Source organism: Mauremys reevesii, linkage group 2 (genome assembly GCF_016161935.1).
Source record: "Mauremys reevesii isolate NIE-2019 linkage group 2, ASM1616193v1, whole genome shotgun sequence".
In the NCBI taxonomy this organism is placed as follows: domain Eukaryota; kingdom Metazoa; phylum Chordata; order Testudines; family Geoemydidae; genus Mauremys; species Mauremys reevesii.
Window position 1 is genome coordinate 81,487,155 of NC_052624.1, and position 17,647 is coordinate 81,504,801.

General features: G+C 40.5%; 2 protein-coding genes across 4 annotated transcripts in view; one reads left to right on the forward strand and one right to left on the reverse strand.

Annotated features, from left to right (window-relative positions):
• Positions 1–1,269, reverse strand: part of KIF15 (kinesin family member 15) — a 53,832-nt gene extending 52,563 nt beyond the window's left edge. Inside the window, exon 1 of one of the 2 annotated variants that reach the window (XM_039523686.1) lies at positions 1,152–1,269. In XM_039523686.1, the coding sequence (XP_039379620.1) occupies positions 1,152–1,170 (19 nt within the window). In that variant the 5' untranslated portion in view covers positions 1,171–1,269. Of the gene's footprint in view, positions 1–882; positions 976–1,151 lie in introns of those variants that run through there. The other variant, XM_039523687.1, reaches the window with a different exon arrangement.
• Positions 703–17,251, forward strand: KIAA1143 (KIAA1143 ortholog). Of its 2 annotated transcripts, none has more exons than XM_039523689.1 (3): positions 703–805; positions 4,954–5,104; positions 15,588–17,251. In XM_039523689.1, the coding sequence occupies exons 1-3, from the start codon at positions 764–766 to the stop codon at positions 15,800–15,802; spliced, it is 408 nt and encodes a 135-aa protein (XP_039379623.1). In that variant the 5' UTR covers positions 703–763; the 3' UTR covers positions 15,803–17,251. The 2 variants fall into 2 exon arrangements, with proteins under 2 accessions (XP_039379623.1, XP_039379622.1); XM_039523688.1 differs by lacking the exon at positions 703–805 and adding an exon at positions 1,219–1,589.
• Positions 17,252–17,647: the final 396 nt, after the last annotated feature.

Below are 17,647 nucleotides of genomic sequence, written 5' to 3' on the forward strand. Positions count from 1 at the left end.
CCCCCGAGATACTCCAGCCCCCTCCCCGAGTCATACTTGCCCCATCTGCCCCAACCTGTGCAGAAAAATCATTGCTCCATGGAGGTGGGCCTGTAGTTGAGAGACCATCAAAATCAAGGAGTCCAGACTGTGGTCTGGATGCACCTTTCCTAAGCAGGGCAGTTGTCTAGGATGTGTCATAACAGGCTGCCCTCAAGTATGTTTAGACTCCTGTTCAGCATTAGCTAGAGGCTGGCACATTTCATTGCTTCTGAAAGCCAACCTGACTGGGTTCCTTGAATCCTTCCATTCTCCCCATCAGTGCTATTCCTCTCTATTTCTAACCTCTTGCAACCCCCCACCTCCTGCCTATGTCAGGGGCTCTGTGTCCTCTTATTCACCCCTTCCACCATGCCAGGGGCTCTTTATCTCTCCCATGTCTCCCACCCCACGGGCTCTGTATAGGTCCTGCAAGTCCCTCTCCTCCCTTATCGTTGTTCCCTCGTCTCTCCCTTTCCCCCTATTCCAGGGGCTACCCCTCCATCACGTGCCACTGTGCCTCGTTCTTCCCCAGGCCAGGTGCACTGTGTCCCCCCCATTCTTCCTCCCCATGCCAGGGCCCCCGTGTGCCTCCCCGTTTCCCCACCCCCTGTTGTTATTTCCTGGCTTTCTGCCTGGGAAACGAGTCCCTCAGGCTCCCAGCATGTCACACGCCATTGAGACCCCGGGCAGAGGGGAAAAGGCGTCCAGCTGACTGCAGGGGCCTCACTCAGCGGAGCCACAAATGGAGCTCGGGATTGGATGGGGCACCTGCCCCCGCCCAAAGGCAAATATCGGCAAAGGAAACGTCCCCCAGCAGCGCCGCTGGCACAGGGCGGGTTGCTCGTGCTTGTCACAGCTCACCAGGGGAGCGGCTGGTAAAAACCGTTAGGGGAGAACCGGGGGGGAGGCACCGAAGCTCTGAAAACCCCTGAGGCGGCAAGACTGGGGCGCGGGGCGTTAGGAAACGTGGCCAAGCCCCGGAGCCAGCTCAGCTCTATCACTCCCCGCGAAAGACCCGTCCCCCCCTCACGCGACAGGGAGCTGCCAGAGGCGGTTTCTAAGCAGCCTTTTATGACCCAAACAGAACAAACACAGACCAGCCGTCGCACCGCGCAGTGACGCCCCCTCACCTTTGGTCCCCGGAGCCATTGTCCGCGCAGCCCCCGGCGCCCTTCCTCGCCTCCAAACCCCGTTGCGCCCAGCGCGTTCCCCTCCCCCAGCGTTTGGAACTCTCGGCGGTTCAAAATGGCGGCCTGTTTGAATTTGGCGCTAACTGCCCGCGGGGGGGGGAGTGCCTCCCGCTGTGAAGTCATCACGGGGGCGGCCATTGGTGTGTGTCTGTGCCTGCACAGCCAGCCTCTGTCACGTGACGGGGGGAAGTGTCGCGTCCGCCTGTTCCGGGCCCGGGCGGAAGTGCGTCGTTGCTCTCGCCGCCGCTGCCGCCTGTTCCTCTGGCAGCCATGAGCAAAAAGACGCAGGTCTCGTACGTGCCGCCGGCCGAGCCCGCCTTCCTGAGCCGCCTCAAGAGGCAGGTTGGGTATCGGGAGGGGCCCACGGTGGAGACCAAGGTAATAAGCTGCCCCTCGAGGGGCCCGGTCACAGCCCGGCCCGCTGCCGAGACCCGGGGATGGGCTCCCTGGAGACTAAGTGAGCCCCGGGCGAGCATAGCCGTCTCCCCTGTGCGCTGGGAGCTGCCCCAACCCTTCCCGCCCCCGGCCTGTGGGGGAGACCCCCGCCCCGAGCCTGGCGGTCGCAAAGCCAGAGTCCCGCTGCCCCGTGTGTGAGCGGAGCCGCCCCCCGCCGCGGCCTGGGCAGAGGTGGCGGCAGCAGCCGCGCAGGGCTCCCCACTCAGCAGGGAGACGTGTCTCCTCAGCCCCCGTTGACACGTGTCCTGAAGGGCCTGACCCCATGGCCTGCTGCCAGCCCTGCGCTGCTGTAGGACAAGATCCCGTCACATTAGATCGAAGGGAGCTTCCCTCAGACCTAGGAGGCCCCGGGAAACCAGTTGAAGTCAAGGTTTATTTCAGAGCCAGGAGCTGTCACCAGGGCTGTCCTTTCCCCTCTTGCATCAACAGCCAGTTGCACTGAGCAAGGGAATAAAGTTCTTTTAAAAAAAAATCAACAGAAACTGGTCACCTTCAAGCCCTAAGGTGTGTAATAGGGAGTTTTTAAAGGAATACTCAACTTAAAACAGTTAACACTTCTGTTAGGCGATTCCTAAGATCATTTTTCTTAATCATTTTCCCTGTTTTTCATTTGTTTACATTGTGCATTAACACTCTGTGTAGTCAGTTTCACTATTCCCCTTACAGAGTCAGTTACTCCTATTTATTTGTGTGGGTTGCTCACACAAGAGCAGAGATAAGTAAATGCCTTTTAAAATGGGAAACTGCCTAGAAAATCACAAGTGGGCAAGAGGGACACAGGCAGATGTAGACTTGGACTCTAAATACATTCTGTGGGTGGCGTGCCTGAGATCACTTATTAATTGACGTTTCAAAAACTCCCGCACCCCAATCTGGGTCTATGCTGGTTATGTACTATGTATATATCTTATTAATTTGTAACTGGCACTTGAAATCCCTCATAACCCAAGCCTGACCCCAGATGTACAGTATCTTCCTTCTTAACTTGTGTAAATTTACTTTTAAATATTAACTTGAATAAGATTTTTAAATCTGAAATTACTTTTAACTCACTGTTTCAAGTACATGCTGTCAGTTAATACTGTTATTTTTAAAAGTGTGTGCATAATTTAAAGCAGCCTTCCAAACTGCCCTGAAGCTTATAACACAAACTCTCTCTACTTAAAACAAAAATGGTCCTCTCCCTCTATTTTTCTATCCTGTTCAAGGGGGAAAGAATCTAGCCCCAAATGAGCTTCTTCTCTCTCTCCCCTTACTGGGTTGTCTAGCATCTATCCTGTTTAAAGTGAAGACTTGAGTAATTTTTACTTATAGTGGTACTGTCATCTTTAAAGGTAGACAAGTGAAAAACTGAGTTAATTGCATCTAAGGGCCTGATCAGGCACTAGCTTGTAAGTATCACACAAGTGCTCTAGTTAATGGAGTAAATATTATTTAGCATTTGTATTATGATAGCACCTAGAAATCTTAGTCATGGACCTATTGTTCTATGCCACTGTAAAAACAGACTAAAACGACTGTCTATAGAGCATCTCATATATTCTACTCTACTCCAGATTTTTGGGAAAAGACCAGAACAGTAATAAAAAAACAACAACACACATAGCAAAGTTGTCATCACTAACACCTAGACTCAAGGATAGTAACCAAGATAGTACTTGCACTCTCACTTCTGTTTGCCTCTTTATCCAATATATACAATTTCCTGTTACCTTAGTGGGCTAAAAGATTGCAGCTCTGACTCTTCCAGCTTCTGATTGATAATGGCCTTTAGTAGTAACACCTGGCTCCTAGGTGCATGTGTTTGGGCCCAAATGAACCTTGAGGGAAGAGAAGAAAGGAAGTAACCTGGCCAAACTGAGTCAGCCTCCTAAAGTACTTGACTGCCCAGTTATAAAGTTATTTCAGATACTATACCTGACCTGAAATCCCTGCTGATGTTCTTTAAACACACACCGGGATACTGTGTGTGCCTAAAATGCTGTCAAATGCATAAAGAGTCTGATCCTACTAATATTAAAGTTAATGAAAAAACTCCATTTTACTTTAGTAGTACAGGATAAGACCTAAAGTAAACAAACTAGGAAGATATTTCTTCATACTGAATGCTTAGAGAAAAATAGTAATCTGAGATGTTACTTTTAACAGCAAGAAAAATAATTTTATATAAAAAAGTTGATAGTTTTCTCCTTTAGCTTCTAAACAATATTTTAAAATCCAGTATTGTCATTTTTGTTTTTTATATATATATAATATAAAAAAAGCTACTACCCTACCTGCTTTACTGTAGTCTGCTTTTGCAGAATTTGCCAGCGGAGGGAGCATGTTAACCAAAAAGAGCTGTTTCTGGAGCTTTGCAGTTGTAAAGGCTGATATTACTGATTATTCTAAAAAAGTAAGCAACCAAAGGGGGGAGATAAACTCCAATCAACACGGCTAACTGAAAATGTTAATATTTGCTCAATAAAAAATGGAGAGCATTGCTATGGAAAGGAATCTCTTTAGGTCTTAAGAGGGTATTAAAAATAATGGAAAAGGGCAAAATGTTACAATAATGTTTTTTGTTTTTTTTTTAAATCAAACATTAACATAAATACTTCTGTGATGATGTGCTACATCGGGGTCCCCACTGCGGTGCCCGCGGGCGCCATGGCGCCCACGGGGGCATCTTAATGCGCCTGCGTCCTGGCCGCAGAGGCATTTTGGCGGGGATGCCTCTCGATGATGACGCTTGTCACCGACAAGTGATGTCATCGAGAGGCGTCGCTCCCGAATTTCGGCGGCGACACCTCTTGATGACGCCGCTTGCCGTCAACAAGTGACGTCATCGAGAGGCGTCGCTCCCGAATTTCGGCAGGGACGCCTCTCGATGACGTCGCTTGTCAACGGCAAGCGACGTCATTGAGAGGTGTCGCTGCCGAAATTCGGCAGCATTTCGGTGGGTGTTTCACCGCTGCAGTGGTCCTTCGGCAGGCGCCTGCCAGCCGAAAAGGTTGGGGACCACTGTGCTACATGATTGAAAGGCAAATAATGTGGTTCTGAGCTTGATGTCTCTCTCCCCTTACTGGGTTGTCTAGCATCTATCCTGTTTAAAGTGAAGACTTGAGTAATTTTTACTGATTAGTGTGTCTCCTGTTCTCTTGGATGATTTGACTATAACTTTGGGCTATTTGGGCAGCTGAGAGAGGTTGACACTGATGGCCAAATCTCTCTCCTAACTGACCTTACCACAAGAGTTGATTTGATATGATGATCAGAATTGCTTTTATTTCTGTGTCTCATCTAGAGAGAGCAGCTCCCAGCTCCTGAGGAAGATCGTGAGAGTGGCAGTGACAAAGAGGATGAACAACCCCAAGTGGTAGTACTGAAAAAAGGGGACCTGACCCCAGAAGAAGTGATGAAAATTAAACAGGAGATCAAAGATGCTTCAAAATCAGGTATGAATTTTAGAATATTAATCTTTTGTTTTATATAGCCCAAAACAAAGAGACAGTAAGCAAATAAAGGAACAGGCTTGCAGATGTAAGATTAATTTTCTACAGTTTCCTATTACCTCATATTCACAATTCCTCATTTAAATAAATTGCTCCAGTGGTTCCCAGGCTGAGCTCTGTAGTTCACATAGCACTTGCCTATGATCTCCAGAGACCCGACTAGTGGTTCCAGCTGTGAAATAGCAATCCTGGCTCTGTGGTTTCAGCTGTGAAATAGCAATAAGCTAAAAAATACCATGGTTTTGTGAAAGTCATTTTTGGTTCCCTCTCCCCTTCCCTTAATGAATAACAAGCTCAGTGGTGTTTGATTTAACATTTTTTTTCAACTTCGGTGCCATTCTGACATTTTTAAATGAACATAGACAAAACTTTAAAATATATGATCCTCAAAACATTAGGGTCTAATTTAAAGCTGTGAATGAAAACTTAACTATCCTACAATGCTAAAAAAGAAGTGATGAGCGTATCACTTGTTATGCCTGTTAAACTTTCTAGAAACAATAAGAAAGTTACAGAACTCTCTAGAAGCCTAGGGAAGAGATCTCAATAGAGTTACAGGTGATGGAAAAGAAGGATATAGCTAGTGTGTGGAATCATCTGTCATTGGTGCAGATTTGAACTGCTAGTGGGGATTTGGGTTGTTAGAAATCTGGAGGCTTCTGGAGGTAGGCAGGACATCTGTTTGCATGGTTCTCTATAGAACTGGGTGGTTCATCATCTTTTTCAACTTCCACAATGTTGAATTCACCTGGTGCTAGTTTCTCTTTCTAATACCAGGAAATGTGAAAGCTGATCAGTACTACATATTAGTAATTTAATGTATAGTGACTAACAAGTATCTGAATGAATTATCCATTCAACAGGCTTAAAATTGAAAAAAGAGGGAGCAAACAAGCAATTGAATATATTGAAGTAAATAAAATAAAATTCTTCTTTAGTAAAATGTAAACCTTGACAAGAGTTGTCTGTCAGGATAGAAAAGATTTGTTTTCCTCCCAGAGTACAGAAAATCATTTTCTTCAGACTGCTTAAGATCAAATGTTCCGTTTTTAGAATAAACCAAAAAGCAGATTTGAATTTAATAAGAAAATTGTAATCTCTGACCCAAACATTATTGTGAATGTAGCTCAAATGAGCAATCTAAAAAATTAATTTCGCCCTAAATATACTCCTCCAAACAGATCTTAACTCATATGTACACTACAAGATGCTGCAAGTGATAAAATAGTGGAAAATTAAAGGAGGAACTAAAGGAATCCAGTGACTCAAATGCAAGCTTGTTGATTGAACATGAGAAATCATTCAGTAATGGCAACAAACAAGTACAGGAAAATATGTTCCTACTTAATGCTGCTTTTGATTCTATGTCTGTAAAGGCAACTATAGAAAATTGTATCCAAGTTGTTGAAAAAGCCATTCAGGAATGCAAAGAAGAAAATGACAATGGGGAGGTCTCTCTAATTTATTGGACAATGTAAGTAATATGAAATGAAACAATTTAATGAGTGCAGTTACCTTACAAGGTTGATTGTATGGGTGTTCAGAATAATATTCAAACATTGTCAACCCTGAACACATTTCTAAAACACACTGTGGAAGTTCAAAAATTCCTTCACAATGATAGCTGCTTCGGGGTGTGGTTTTTTTTTTTTTTTTAAGTGATGCCCCAGCTTCACAGATGATGCCCCAGCTTCACAGATGATGATGGAGCTCTCAAAGTTTGTGGCTTTACTAAGTAAACTGAAACTAGAAGAGAGCATGAAAAGGACTTGGTCACACATAGCATGCAGTTACCCAACAAGCGACTATTTTGAGAAGTTCTAAACTTATAAAAGGAATTGAAGGAGGTTTCGGAGGCTTTGACGGTTTACCAGATGATGACATTGCTGTCTGAGTAGAAATCTCTTAACCAAGAACTAGAGCTGCCCAAGGGGGGAAAAAATGATCCAGAGAAGCTAGGAATTTTTGCCTGTTTTTCCAGTATGTTTTCCTTCCTCCCTCCCTCCCCTCTAATACAAAGGCTAAAAATTGAGCCCAAAACAGAAAAGCTGAAATGTAGCTGCTGGAATGAAATCTTGAGTTCCTTCTTTCTTTTCTACCATTTAAAATAGAAGATACAGTTTTTGTAGTCAAAATTTGTGCTTGTGAAGGAGGTTGTGTCATAGTTATTTGCAGCAAAATTGTGGGAAATTATAGAAGTAAAATTACAGAAGAGAAGACAATTGAATCCAGAATTCTGCCAGTTTTTTTTAAAGATTTTTCATTCCTGTCCAGCCAGTAAAGCAATGAAAGTTTATTAGTAGAGCTTCAGGATTGTGTTGGTCTGATCCTCATAACAGGCTAAGTACTTAACTTGGGAAAACATTATTTGCTGCTTATCTCTATTAAAAAGAAAATACAAAAAAATGGTGGGCCTTATCAGTTAGTAGACTGGAGGTGGGGGGAGAACTCTATTTACAGAATTGCAAACTCTTCATTTCTGAGACTGTGTGAACAGGTTTATGCTTATTCATAAAGATATTTGTTACTCAAGCATTATGTGCTTTGTGTTTCATTTTGTAAAGGTTTCAGGGGTTCTTCAGATAAGTGGATTTTTTTTCCCAGCATGTCAAAAACCTCAACCACTGTGAAAAATACCTGAAAAACCATTTAATGTATTACTTTTCCATGTAAACAATTCATATAGCAGCCACAGGAATCTTAGTTAATCACTGTGAAGGGGAAGTGGTCTGCATAATCATATATGGAAAGGGAGGTGGTCCACGCTATTAAAAAAAATCTGAACTGATCTGCTCTAATGGGTAGAATAATAATCTGTGTGGAATAAAAGTAATATCTTTCATAAATAGGGTCAGTGAGATGGTATGCAAATGCACCTGTACAGTTTTGCCACTGTAGCTTAGTCCTGAGTTTTAGCACCTGTGCATTTATCTTCAGTCCTAAGCCTTTTGAGTAATGGCTATCAGTTGTGGCAAATTGTGTAGATTTTTGTGATATGGCCAATAGTAGCAACTTGGGCTTTAGAACCACTGTTGCAAGGGGCCACGTACTAGTTACAATCAGGGGCTCTGAGACACTTCACTATGATGACTGCTGTTCTCTTGCCTAGACATTGCATTCTCTTAGGCTGCTGACCTTTGCTTGACAGCCGATGCAGTTAATATCAATAGGTTCATCTCCTGCCTTTGTTCTGTTGACTTGTGTTAACAGTGGGAGCAAACAACACAAGTGTTAGCATTTGCTTCTGTGCTAGGAGATTTCTGCTGTAAAAGGGCCACATATGAAAGTTTCTACTGCCATGTAGATGGCTGTGGTGTAATGGTACTGCAGCTCTCTTTGATCATCTTTACCCTGTCAACCTCATTTCCAGTTACAAGGATTCACACTCAGGTCTCTGTTAACCATTGGTAGGTACAGCTGGCTAGCTCCACTCTTTATTAGAGGTTTTGAATATTGTGTTTGTGTTTTTTGCCAGTTACTTTTCATGTTTAAAAATAGCAAAGTATCATGAAAAGATTGTTGTAGAGTAATTTCTTATTTCTTACATTTTATTTTTCAAGTTGTGAACCTCTGAATTGACAGTGGAATGAATGTAATTATATATCACACAGACAGTTCATTAACTTGTATTCATATGAAGACTGAATGGAGATGGAGGAAGAAAATGCCAGAATTAACATTCCATTTTACCATATCAGGATCAGAACAAAGGCAAACAGGTTCCAAGCAACCTATGCCCAACAACCAGATGTGGATGGGGGCTGATTTATACTCAGGGTATTGTTGAAAGTATTCAAAAGTACCTAAAATATCCTGGTTTGATGTTCTGCCTTCTCGTTTAATATGGCCACAGTGATTCTTCATTCCAAAGGTCCCTGCTCACAGACATCAGATTGCGAGATTATTCTGGGATTTTCTAAACCTCATTTACATTCCTCCCTATACAGCCTTGTTCACTAACCAGTTTGACACGACTGTACCTTTTATTTCAAGCCACAGTCCTCCCTGTGACTGGCTTTTTCTGAAACTTATGAACTATACTCTTGCATTAATCTGGGAAAAATAGCTGATTTAATGTTCCAGCTTCACTTAGCCTCCTTCCAAGGCAGAGCAAAATTTAGTAATGCTCTTACATTGGCTTTTTGGAAATACAGTCATGGTGAGCACTTCAGCTATGATTAACCTTTATACATAATCTTCTCTACTGAAATCATTTTATCCATGGAGGACTTGCTAGAGGTTTTTAAAAAGTTGCTATTTATTTACCAACAATCTTTTTGCTTAAATTTTCTTTCATGCAGCATTCTGAAAAGAATTATTGTAGGGTCAATAGTAATAAAAATGGTTTCATGAAAAATAAGATTGCAGAAAAGTAAAAATGGTAATTGATACAAGATACCTTGTCCCTGCATTCATTATAATCGCTAGAACAGGGGTTTGCAACCTTTCAGAAGTGGTGTGCCGAATCTTCATTTAATCACTCTAATTTAAGGTTTTGTGTGCCCATAATACATTTTAATGTTTTTAGAAGGTCTCTTTCTATAAGTCTATAATTTAGAACTAAACTATTGTTGTATGTAAAGTAAATAAGGTTTTTAAAATGTTTAAGAAGCTTAATTTAAAATTAAGTGGCCAGGACCCGGGCATTGTGAGTGCCACTGAAAATCAGCTTACGTGCCGCCTTCGGCACACGTGCCATAGGTTGCTTACCCCTGCGCTAGAATTTATTTTTCTGGTGCTTTTCTAGTTCGTCTGGTCTCTGAGACATTCTGCTATATGCAGAGGACCAAAACTTAGAAGCAGGTGTCCTTACTCATTTGAAGTCTCTTAATATTATAGAATAGAATATCAGGATTGGAAGGGACCTCAGGACGTCATCTAATCCAACCCCCTGCTCAAAGCAGGACCAATCCCCAGACAGATTTTTGCCCCAATTGAACTCTCAACCCTGGGTTTTGCAGGCCAATGCTCAAACCACTGAGCTGTCCCTCCCCCTGTGCCTTCTTTAGTCCAGCCAAGAAATCTGACATTTAGTCTAGCAAAGGAGGGACAATCATTGCAGCTGTCAGTCCACAAATTGCTTTCCACAGAGCCCTGTCTTAGCAAATGCAGGGATGATGTTTCAATGGCAACTGTTCTTAGTTGCCCAATAGGACCTGTGCCTATGTCCCTCTTCCACGCTGATGGAACAATGAGAACCGACAAAGCTGAATTAAGGCTTCAAGCTGAAAGAATCCACGAGTTGAGAGCATGCAACAAGAAACCACAGTGTACATCAGAGATGCTGTGGCTGTCACACAAGTCACGGCTATAGAAAATTACACACATTCAATGATTTGGCTGCTAAGTACTTGAGGCAGGCCCTAAAAGGATTTGACAAAGCTAATTCTATAAATCAGCGTTTTTGACAGATACACCAGTAACTGTGAAAACTGCAGAAAGTGCCAGACAGGATGTAAGGTTGGATACAGGAGTTACCAGATGACAGGTAGACACCCTGCTCCTCCATGGAAAAACATGGCAGGCAACAGTTTTAGAAACATGGCAGGCAACAAGCAGGCACTTGGTAAAATTACTCTGTGAATATGCAGCTGAGAGTGCAGGAGCACACCCCAGCACACACGCTCCCTCTTGCTAAAAGCTTTTCCAATGGTGAAGCAGTGAAGTCCATCACCTGCGGAGGTGCTAAAGAAGCCTAAGGCTTGTACAGTACTCACAAGGAAGCTTCTGCATGTTGTATGTGCCAATATGATCTGTGTATCTCAGTGCAAAGGAACCGTAGTAATTAGGTCCCCTGATTCAGATATTTTGGTCCTTGCTGTTCGCTACTTTCCAAAACTGGAACACACAGCTAACATATGGATTGAAAATTCCAGGCTTGTTCATTTTGCTTCGGTGGGGTGGGGGGGAATTCTGCCTGATCTCTTGTGGGTGCATCAGAGAGAGCTCCTTTCTTGTCTGAAGGAGCTATTTCAGCACTTCTAGAGGTCAAGCTGCTGGTTAGCTGGTCTATAGCCTTAGTAAGTGGCCTTGATTTTAGCTGTTTCTAAAATCTTGTATTAAACGTCAAATTTGATTTCCAAAAGTACATCAAAAGTTTGCAGTAACATTTCACTTCATTTAGATTATCTCTTTAAATGAATGAGGCTGATTATGTGAGGAACAAGCATAGTTAAAAACAATGGTTTGGAGAATTCCTGTAATAAATGGTTAGTGAGGCAGGTACGGAGATGGAGGGAGAAAGCTGAAGAGTACTTTTGGGCTAAGTGAGAAAGCTGTGATAAGAGTATATTAATCAGTTATAAAACAGTTGTATCCAAACTTTCAGAGTCATGCAACCATTGAGAAATTCATCAGGCTGCTACAAAACCTCTTTAGTCATTGTCATTAAAGGGACACTTACAACTTGATGTCCAATCACATTTATGAGAGTTTTATGTATTACATGTGACCTTGAGCCCCTGTGAGCTTTTTCTGGCGTTTGTGTCTTCTGTTGCTGTGTGAATGACCCATGTAAATAGAAATTGACTTTACAGGAAAACTGGTGAAACTGACTACACAAGTTGCTGTCAAACAAAAAGTAAGCAAACTAGAGAAAAATGCTGCTTTCCACTCTGGCACCAGTCTTTTAGTTATAGTTATCTTGTAAGGTGTGACTTGTAACAAAAAGGTAATCCACATTTTTTAGAAGATGACTTTTTTTTAAAGTTAGAATTTTAGATCAGTTTTTGAATGCAGCCCTCTTAATCTTTCAAATTATGGATTTGGGATTCAGGTAAAAGAAACTATGACTAAAGTCATACAGTGATTTTAAAAGAGCCTGTTAATGCAGTTTAGTCCTTGTTTTCAGAAGTAATGCTTTACATTATATTTTGCATTCTTACATTTGCTTGTCTGCTCACTTTTCTGCTGTCTTCAACTCTTTCAGTACATTGTCAGAAATCCCACTTTCCCTGATTTGTAGTCCTGGTGTTGGCTTTTATCGGGTTTTGGTTTAAGAACTTCCAACGCTGAGATTGATTCTTTAAGTTTTTCACTGACCCTTTCCAGGACACATTTTTATCAAAATCTGGAGGTCATCAACACAAATATAAAAGTCAAGAAAGACTAATCAGTCCAATGTAATCTGAGAGAGGATGAGATGAAGTTTATTACTAGCTGAAAGAAGGCATTCTTGGCAGATGTTAACAAATCAACACTGCTTTCCTTAAACATTTTAGATAAATTTGATTTAAGATCTCATTTTCCTGTTCTCACTCTTTCCACAGATTTCTTAGGTAAGACCATATTTGCCATATTTCCTCACCTGATTCATTCTCTCTGTCTAACATTACTGACATATTTTAAGTGAGAATATAGGGCTGCCTGAAATTGGTCTTTTTTTTTTTTTTTCCCTTCTGCTGGAAAGAGTGTCCTTGAACATCTAAGAAAAACTTGATAATGTCTTTCCAGGCAGAAATCTAAAGTCTCTCCAGCTACTTCTGAATACTCCATAAACAGTGTTCAGTCCTTGAAAGCCAATGCTAAGGAAATTACAATGTTGCTGTTGCCCTGATCCTTTGCCCTATCTCTAGCATACCCTTCCTTATAAAGACCTCAAACCAGGTTACAAAGACTTCTGGCCAGTTTTTCCACTTTATACATGGGGAAACAAACAAAGAGGTGAATTGGCTGGTCCCAGGTCACACATCAGGTCAACAGAAAGAAGAGCTAGTAATAGAACTTGGAACGTCTGACCCACCATGCTTCTGTACTAGACTACATACCTTTGCTGTTTATTCTTCTAGAATTTTCCCATTGGGAACTAGTCATACTGAAACTATCATATGTGGTTTATGCTGACTCCTTGAATGATGTTATTAAGTAGTCAGACAAGGTGGGTGAGGTAATATCTTTTGTTGGTAAGAGATGCAAGCTTTCAAGTGAGATACTATTCAGCCACTTAAAAAAAATGCTAATGGAGTTGTCCCTCCACAACCCTATCCTTATTATGTACATTCACTCCATTCCTTTGTGTTCAGACTCTGGGTTAGGCTATGTGCTAAAACTTATTCTGCCAACTTATGCACACAGAATACAGTGAAGAAATGTGTAGAAATGACCAGAAAAACTCTCAAGGCTTTTTAGTCCCAGACTTGCTTTGATTAATCTGTTGTTTATATTATGACGGACAAATTATTGGTTCTTATTTAAAAAAAACAAACTGTCACTCCACAGAAATGCAGTAATCACTGTGTTTGTAGGACTGAGCAAAGCAGATTTTGTGTTGCTCCTTTGCTTTTGCAGCAGCAATTTATTAGTGAATCCTATTCCCAAAGCTGAATTGACATATATTGATGGTGGTATGCATAGAGGCCTTGATCTTACAAAAACTTGGTAATTGGGTGTACTCACATGTATAAAGTTAATCAGGTGTGTAATTGTGGTGGGGGGTTTTTGGTCACATGCCACAGAAATAGTAGATCTTGTTAAACCAAAGCTGTTTTTCCAAATAGACTAAAGCTCAATGTTTGACAAATAAAAAAAAATACTCAATAAAGGGAATTGTTTAATTATTAAACCTCTGAGAGCAAAATCTAAAAAATAGAGAGATGGGGCATCGGAAATGTTTTTAAGTCTCTTGTATCAACATTCGAATGTGATGATATTTTGGTAGTCAAGGATGGGGTGTATTTTTGGTGAAAACCTAACAAATCTTTTCCATCCATTCCAGAGCCAAAGAGTGAACGCTTCTTAAGTTTATTTTTGTATATTAAATACAGGACAAATTAATAAACAATAGGATGCATGAACAACAAATTCATCTTATGTATAATTCACAATAGGCCTGCTAATAAACATACATATATTACTATAAAAATCATATCTTATTCACATTTACTTTTGATATTAAGTTACTGGAGGGCTTTTCTTTGGCTATAATTTTTATTAATGGGAACCACCATTACATTTTACAGTGCACAAGTTTACTCTTCTTCCAAAACCAAGAAGCTGCTGAGTTGATTGATTTTGTGAACAGTATTATGCCTGTAATACCTGCTCCAGTATAAGTCATTGGCAGGATTGGAACTCCTAGTCCTTTAAAGGTTATGTTTGCTCCTGGAGAAGATTTGTTAAGGTGAGAGAGTTTTGGGGTTTTTTTAGGTGATGTTTCCTCTATTACTCATAAATTACTAAAACAGTGGTGTTGTCTGACCTGCTCTGTGGATGCATATCTCAGTTATTTGGGTCCTAAAAGTATTACTATAATATAAACAATGTAACAGTTTTTACAGTCTTAGCATGCACCTTAAACGATCTTGGTCAGTTTCAAATAAGATTTCACAAGGCTTTCTGTAACTGAAAAGTTACAATGCACCTCCTCAGTATAATAAACCTCATGATAATGATGGTAAAAGGGCACAGAGTATGTTATTAAATGGGGATCAATAAACCACAATCTTGTCAAACACCGCTGTTATGTCATCAGGAAGTTTCTATTGCACAATTGATTTTAAAACAAATTATTGTACTTAAGAAAAATGTGCACAGCAGAATCTCTGATTCATGAATGTCCTTTTGTCTATAAATCGTTTCAGTTGTAAGCCACTGCAGCCTGAGGCTTTGCTTCTAATTCATAACGGTGGTTTTACATTTATCAAAACAAGATGGTACATTCATGCAGCAGTTGTTCTCCCCCATTTTGGTAATCCCAGAATATCTTTCATTTCAAATTCTTATCTTCGTTAGCACAGGTAGATGAGCAGAATTCATTAATCCTCACACATTTTCAGGATCCAGTGTGGTGACCATGCAGATACTTTATGCATTTACCTACAGTGTAAAGAGACCTTATGAAGTTGTTTGCAAAAGAAGTAATGTCAAGGTTTGGGGGTTTTAATCTCAAAGCAGCAATTGGACATAGTTTATGGAAGTATATGCACATCATCTACCCTTTGCCACTAAGATAAATTTACCATATGTAGCCCTTCAGAGAGCTTGATGAGACATTACTGAGGATGTATTATCACCATCAAAGGGTGAAATGAAGGCTGAGAAGTTAAAGGCACAATTGCTCTCTACTTTTGCACGTAGATGGAGCTACATATAGGTTGTTTGCAAGAGATTGTTTCTAGCTCTGCAGCATGCTCTCTCTTCTCCTTATAACTCTGACAACATCCACAGAAGCAATGCTACCGTGGGAGAAGAAATGGGTCAAACAGATATATGGATGCACTCCACAGAGCAACCATATGTGTGCATCAAGGAAATTACTCCATGATGACTTTATAGTAAACAGGAAATGGGACACTTTATTTTGGTGATTTTTTTTTTTATTATTTTTATTTCAGAGGTCTTCTCATGCTGATTTTAGCTGAGGAAAAGTGAAGTTCAGTATGTATGAACATATAAAAGGAAATCTTGATTTTTCTATCTTTTGTTATAGATGAAGAACCAGAGCCTGATGATGGAAAAATTGTGTTCAAGAAGCCAAGTAAGCGTTCATCAGAAGAGAAATTTTCAGGCCTGACTGCAAGTTCAAGTAAGAAGAAAAAAGAATCAAAGAAAACTAAGAGGGATTCAACACCCCCTCAGAATGCAGCTAAACAAATTAAAAATAGCAGCCTTCTCTCATTTGATGATGAAGAAAATGATGATTAAGAGTTGTGCATGTTTTTCTGTTTTGCATACTTTCCCTTACAAGCATTAGAGCAAAAATGAGGTGCCTCTTTTAGGTGGAGACTTAGGGCCTGCTTCTCCTTTTACTCTGGGGTAAATCCACTGATGTCAGAGGAAGACCATATAGAACTGGTGTGAGGTGAGAGTCAAGCCCTAATTTTTCAGTTCAGATGGTACTGCATGCACAGTATTTTGGACTGTATTTTTAAAAGAGAACTTAAATGTGTGTGCAAAATAAAACCCATACAAATGGCTGTTTAAGATCCCATATATTAGCAAAATACTTGTGTACATGTAAAACTTACTAATACATTTGCAAACAAAATATTTTAAAATAATTTCCCCCATTTAATTTTTTTTTCTGTTTACTGAGAGGCCAAAGACCTGAGTTCATAGTTGTATATTTTTGTTCTGTTAGCGTTGACCTCCCTAACAGTCAAAACAGTATAAAGACTTGGGGGCTAAAATCTTTGACCTTTACTCAGGTACAACTTGAAATTCTCCCTTCCCTCCCCCTGCTCCCCATATGTATGGGCTGAATAATTGGGTCTGTGTCTTGTAATCCTTATGTGTTTGACTCAGCACCTAGTAAAGCCATGAGAATTTTGACTGCTGCCCTCAGTGGATGCAGATGAAGCCTGCAAGCACTGACTTCAGTGGAATTGCTCTGTGAATAAGAGTTACAGGATTGGATCCTTAGTGATTGCATCAGATCTTGCACAGGAAAGAAATCTCTGAACTGTGAACTTGGAGATTATGTAGGGAAAGCCATTTAGTCCATTTTGGATACCATGGTGATGGGCTATGCATAAAAAAACTGGACCGAAAGTATTTTTTTTGTAATTACGTCTATGTATTCATGATTATTTGGGATCTCAGACAGCTTGTAAAGTATTTCATTTCACTTTTAAGCTATAGAAAACTGTTTGTTTAGAGTAGAAACGTAAGCAGGAACTGTTGTGGAAAGCTGCTGATTTTATAGTATGAGATACAATAAGTCATGAAGTTGTGTAGCTGGAACAATATCTAATTTGTGAACTCTCATCTGCTGTACGTGACAGTAGAAAAGTGACCATTCTTCAATGGCTTAGACAAAAAGGACTTGCTAAGATTCAAGATAATGTTGAGAGCTGATGTGGTTTCCAAGAACAACAAAATCCTCTTGAAAATACTATGTCCTTTGAAACTGTTTGGACATATTGTATGTTCTGTAATTATATGTGACCAGGAGCTGATGATAGACTGCTGCAGAATTATAGGATAAGAGACCAGGACCCCATTTCCTTGGTTATGTGACAGAACATGTGAAATGAATGGGAATGCAGAGCTTCATTAAGGAGCTGATCTAAAGTTGCTGTGTGAGACAGCTATTTTTAGTTTAATTCTGTTAATATTGGTATTAAAACATTAAATGTGTGATAAAGAATTTTATCTTTTGTGCATGTTTTATAAGTGGTCAGAATATATTTATATTATTTCAGTAGGTGACACAGTTATCTAATCCATCTGATTTGAAGCCATTTACACTCTAAATCAGTGAATATGCCCATCATGAAATTTTATGTTGCCATACAACACCTGCAGTGATCCCAGTACCAATGACATCTCAAAACAATATTTTCTAATATATGTAATTTAAATGGGAATGTCACTAGTGCATTTATGGATTTGGTTTGAATTTTTCTAAATATGTTTTCTGCCCATATTTAGAACATATATCAAAGAAAATCACAGCAAATAGTTGGTAAGTTATGTGTTGCAACTAGTTAATTATGTGCACTAAAAACTCATTTGAGTCCAGTTTTTTGGAAAACATAATATAATGAA

Coding starts and splice junctions, on each gene's coding strand:
- KIAA1143 (XM_039523688.1), top strand. CDS start 1,482: ATGAGCAAAAAGACGCAGGTCTCGTACGTGCCGCCGGCCGAGCCCGCC. Junction 1,590..4,953: donor GGCCCACGGTGGAGACCAAG/GTAATAAGCTGC, acceptor TGTCTCATCTAG/AGAGAGCAGCTCCCAGCTCC. Junction 5,105..15,587: donor CAAAGATGCTTCAAAATCAG/GTATGAATTTTA, acceptor CTTTTGTTATAG/ATGAAGAACCAGAGCCTGAT.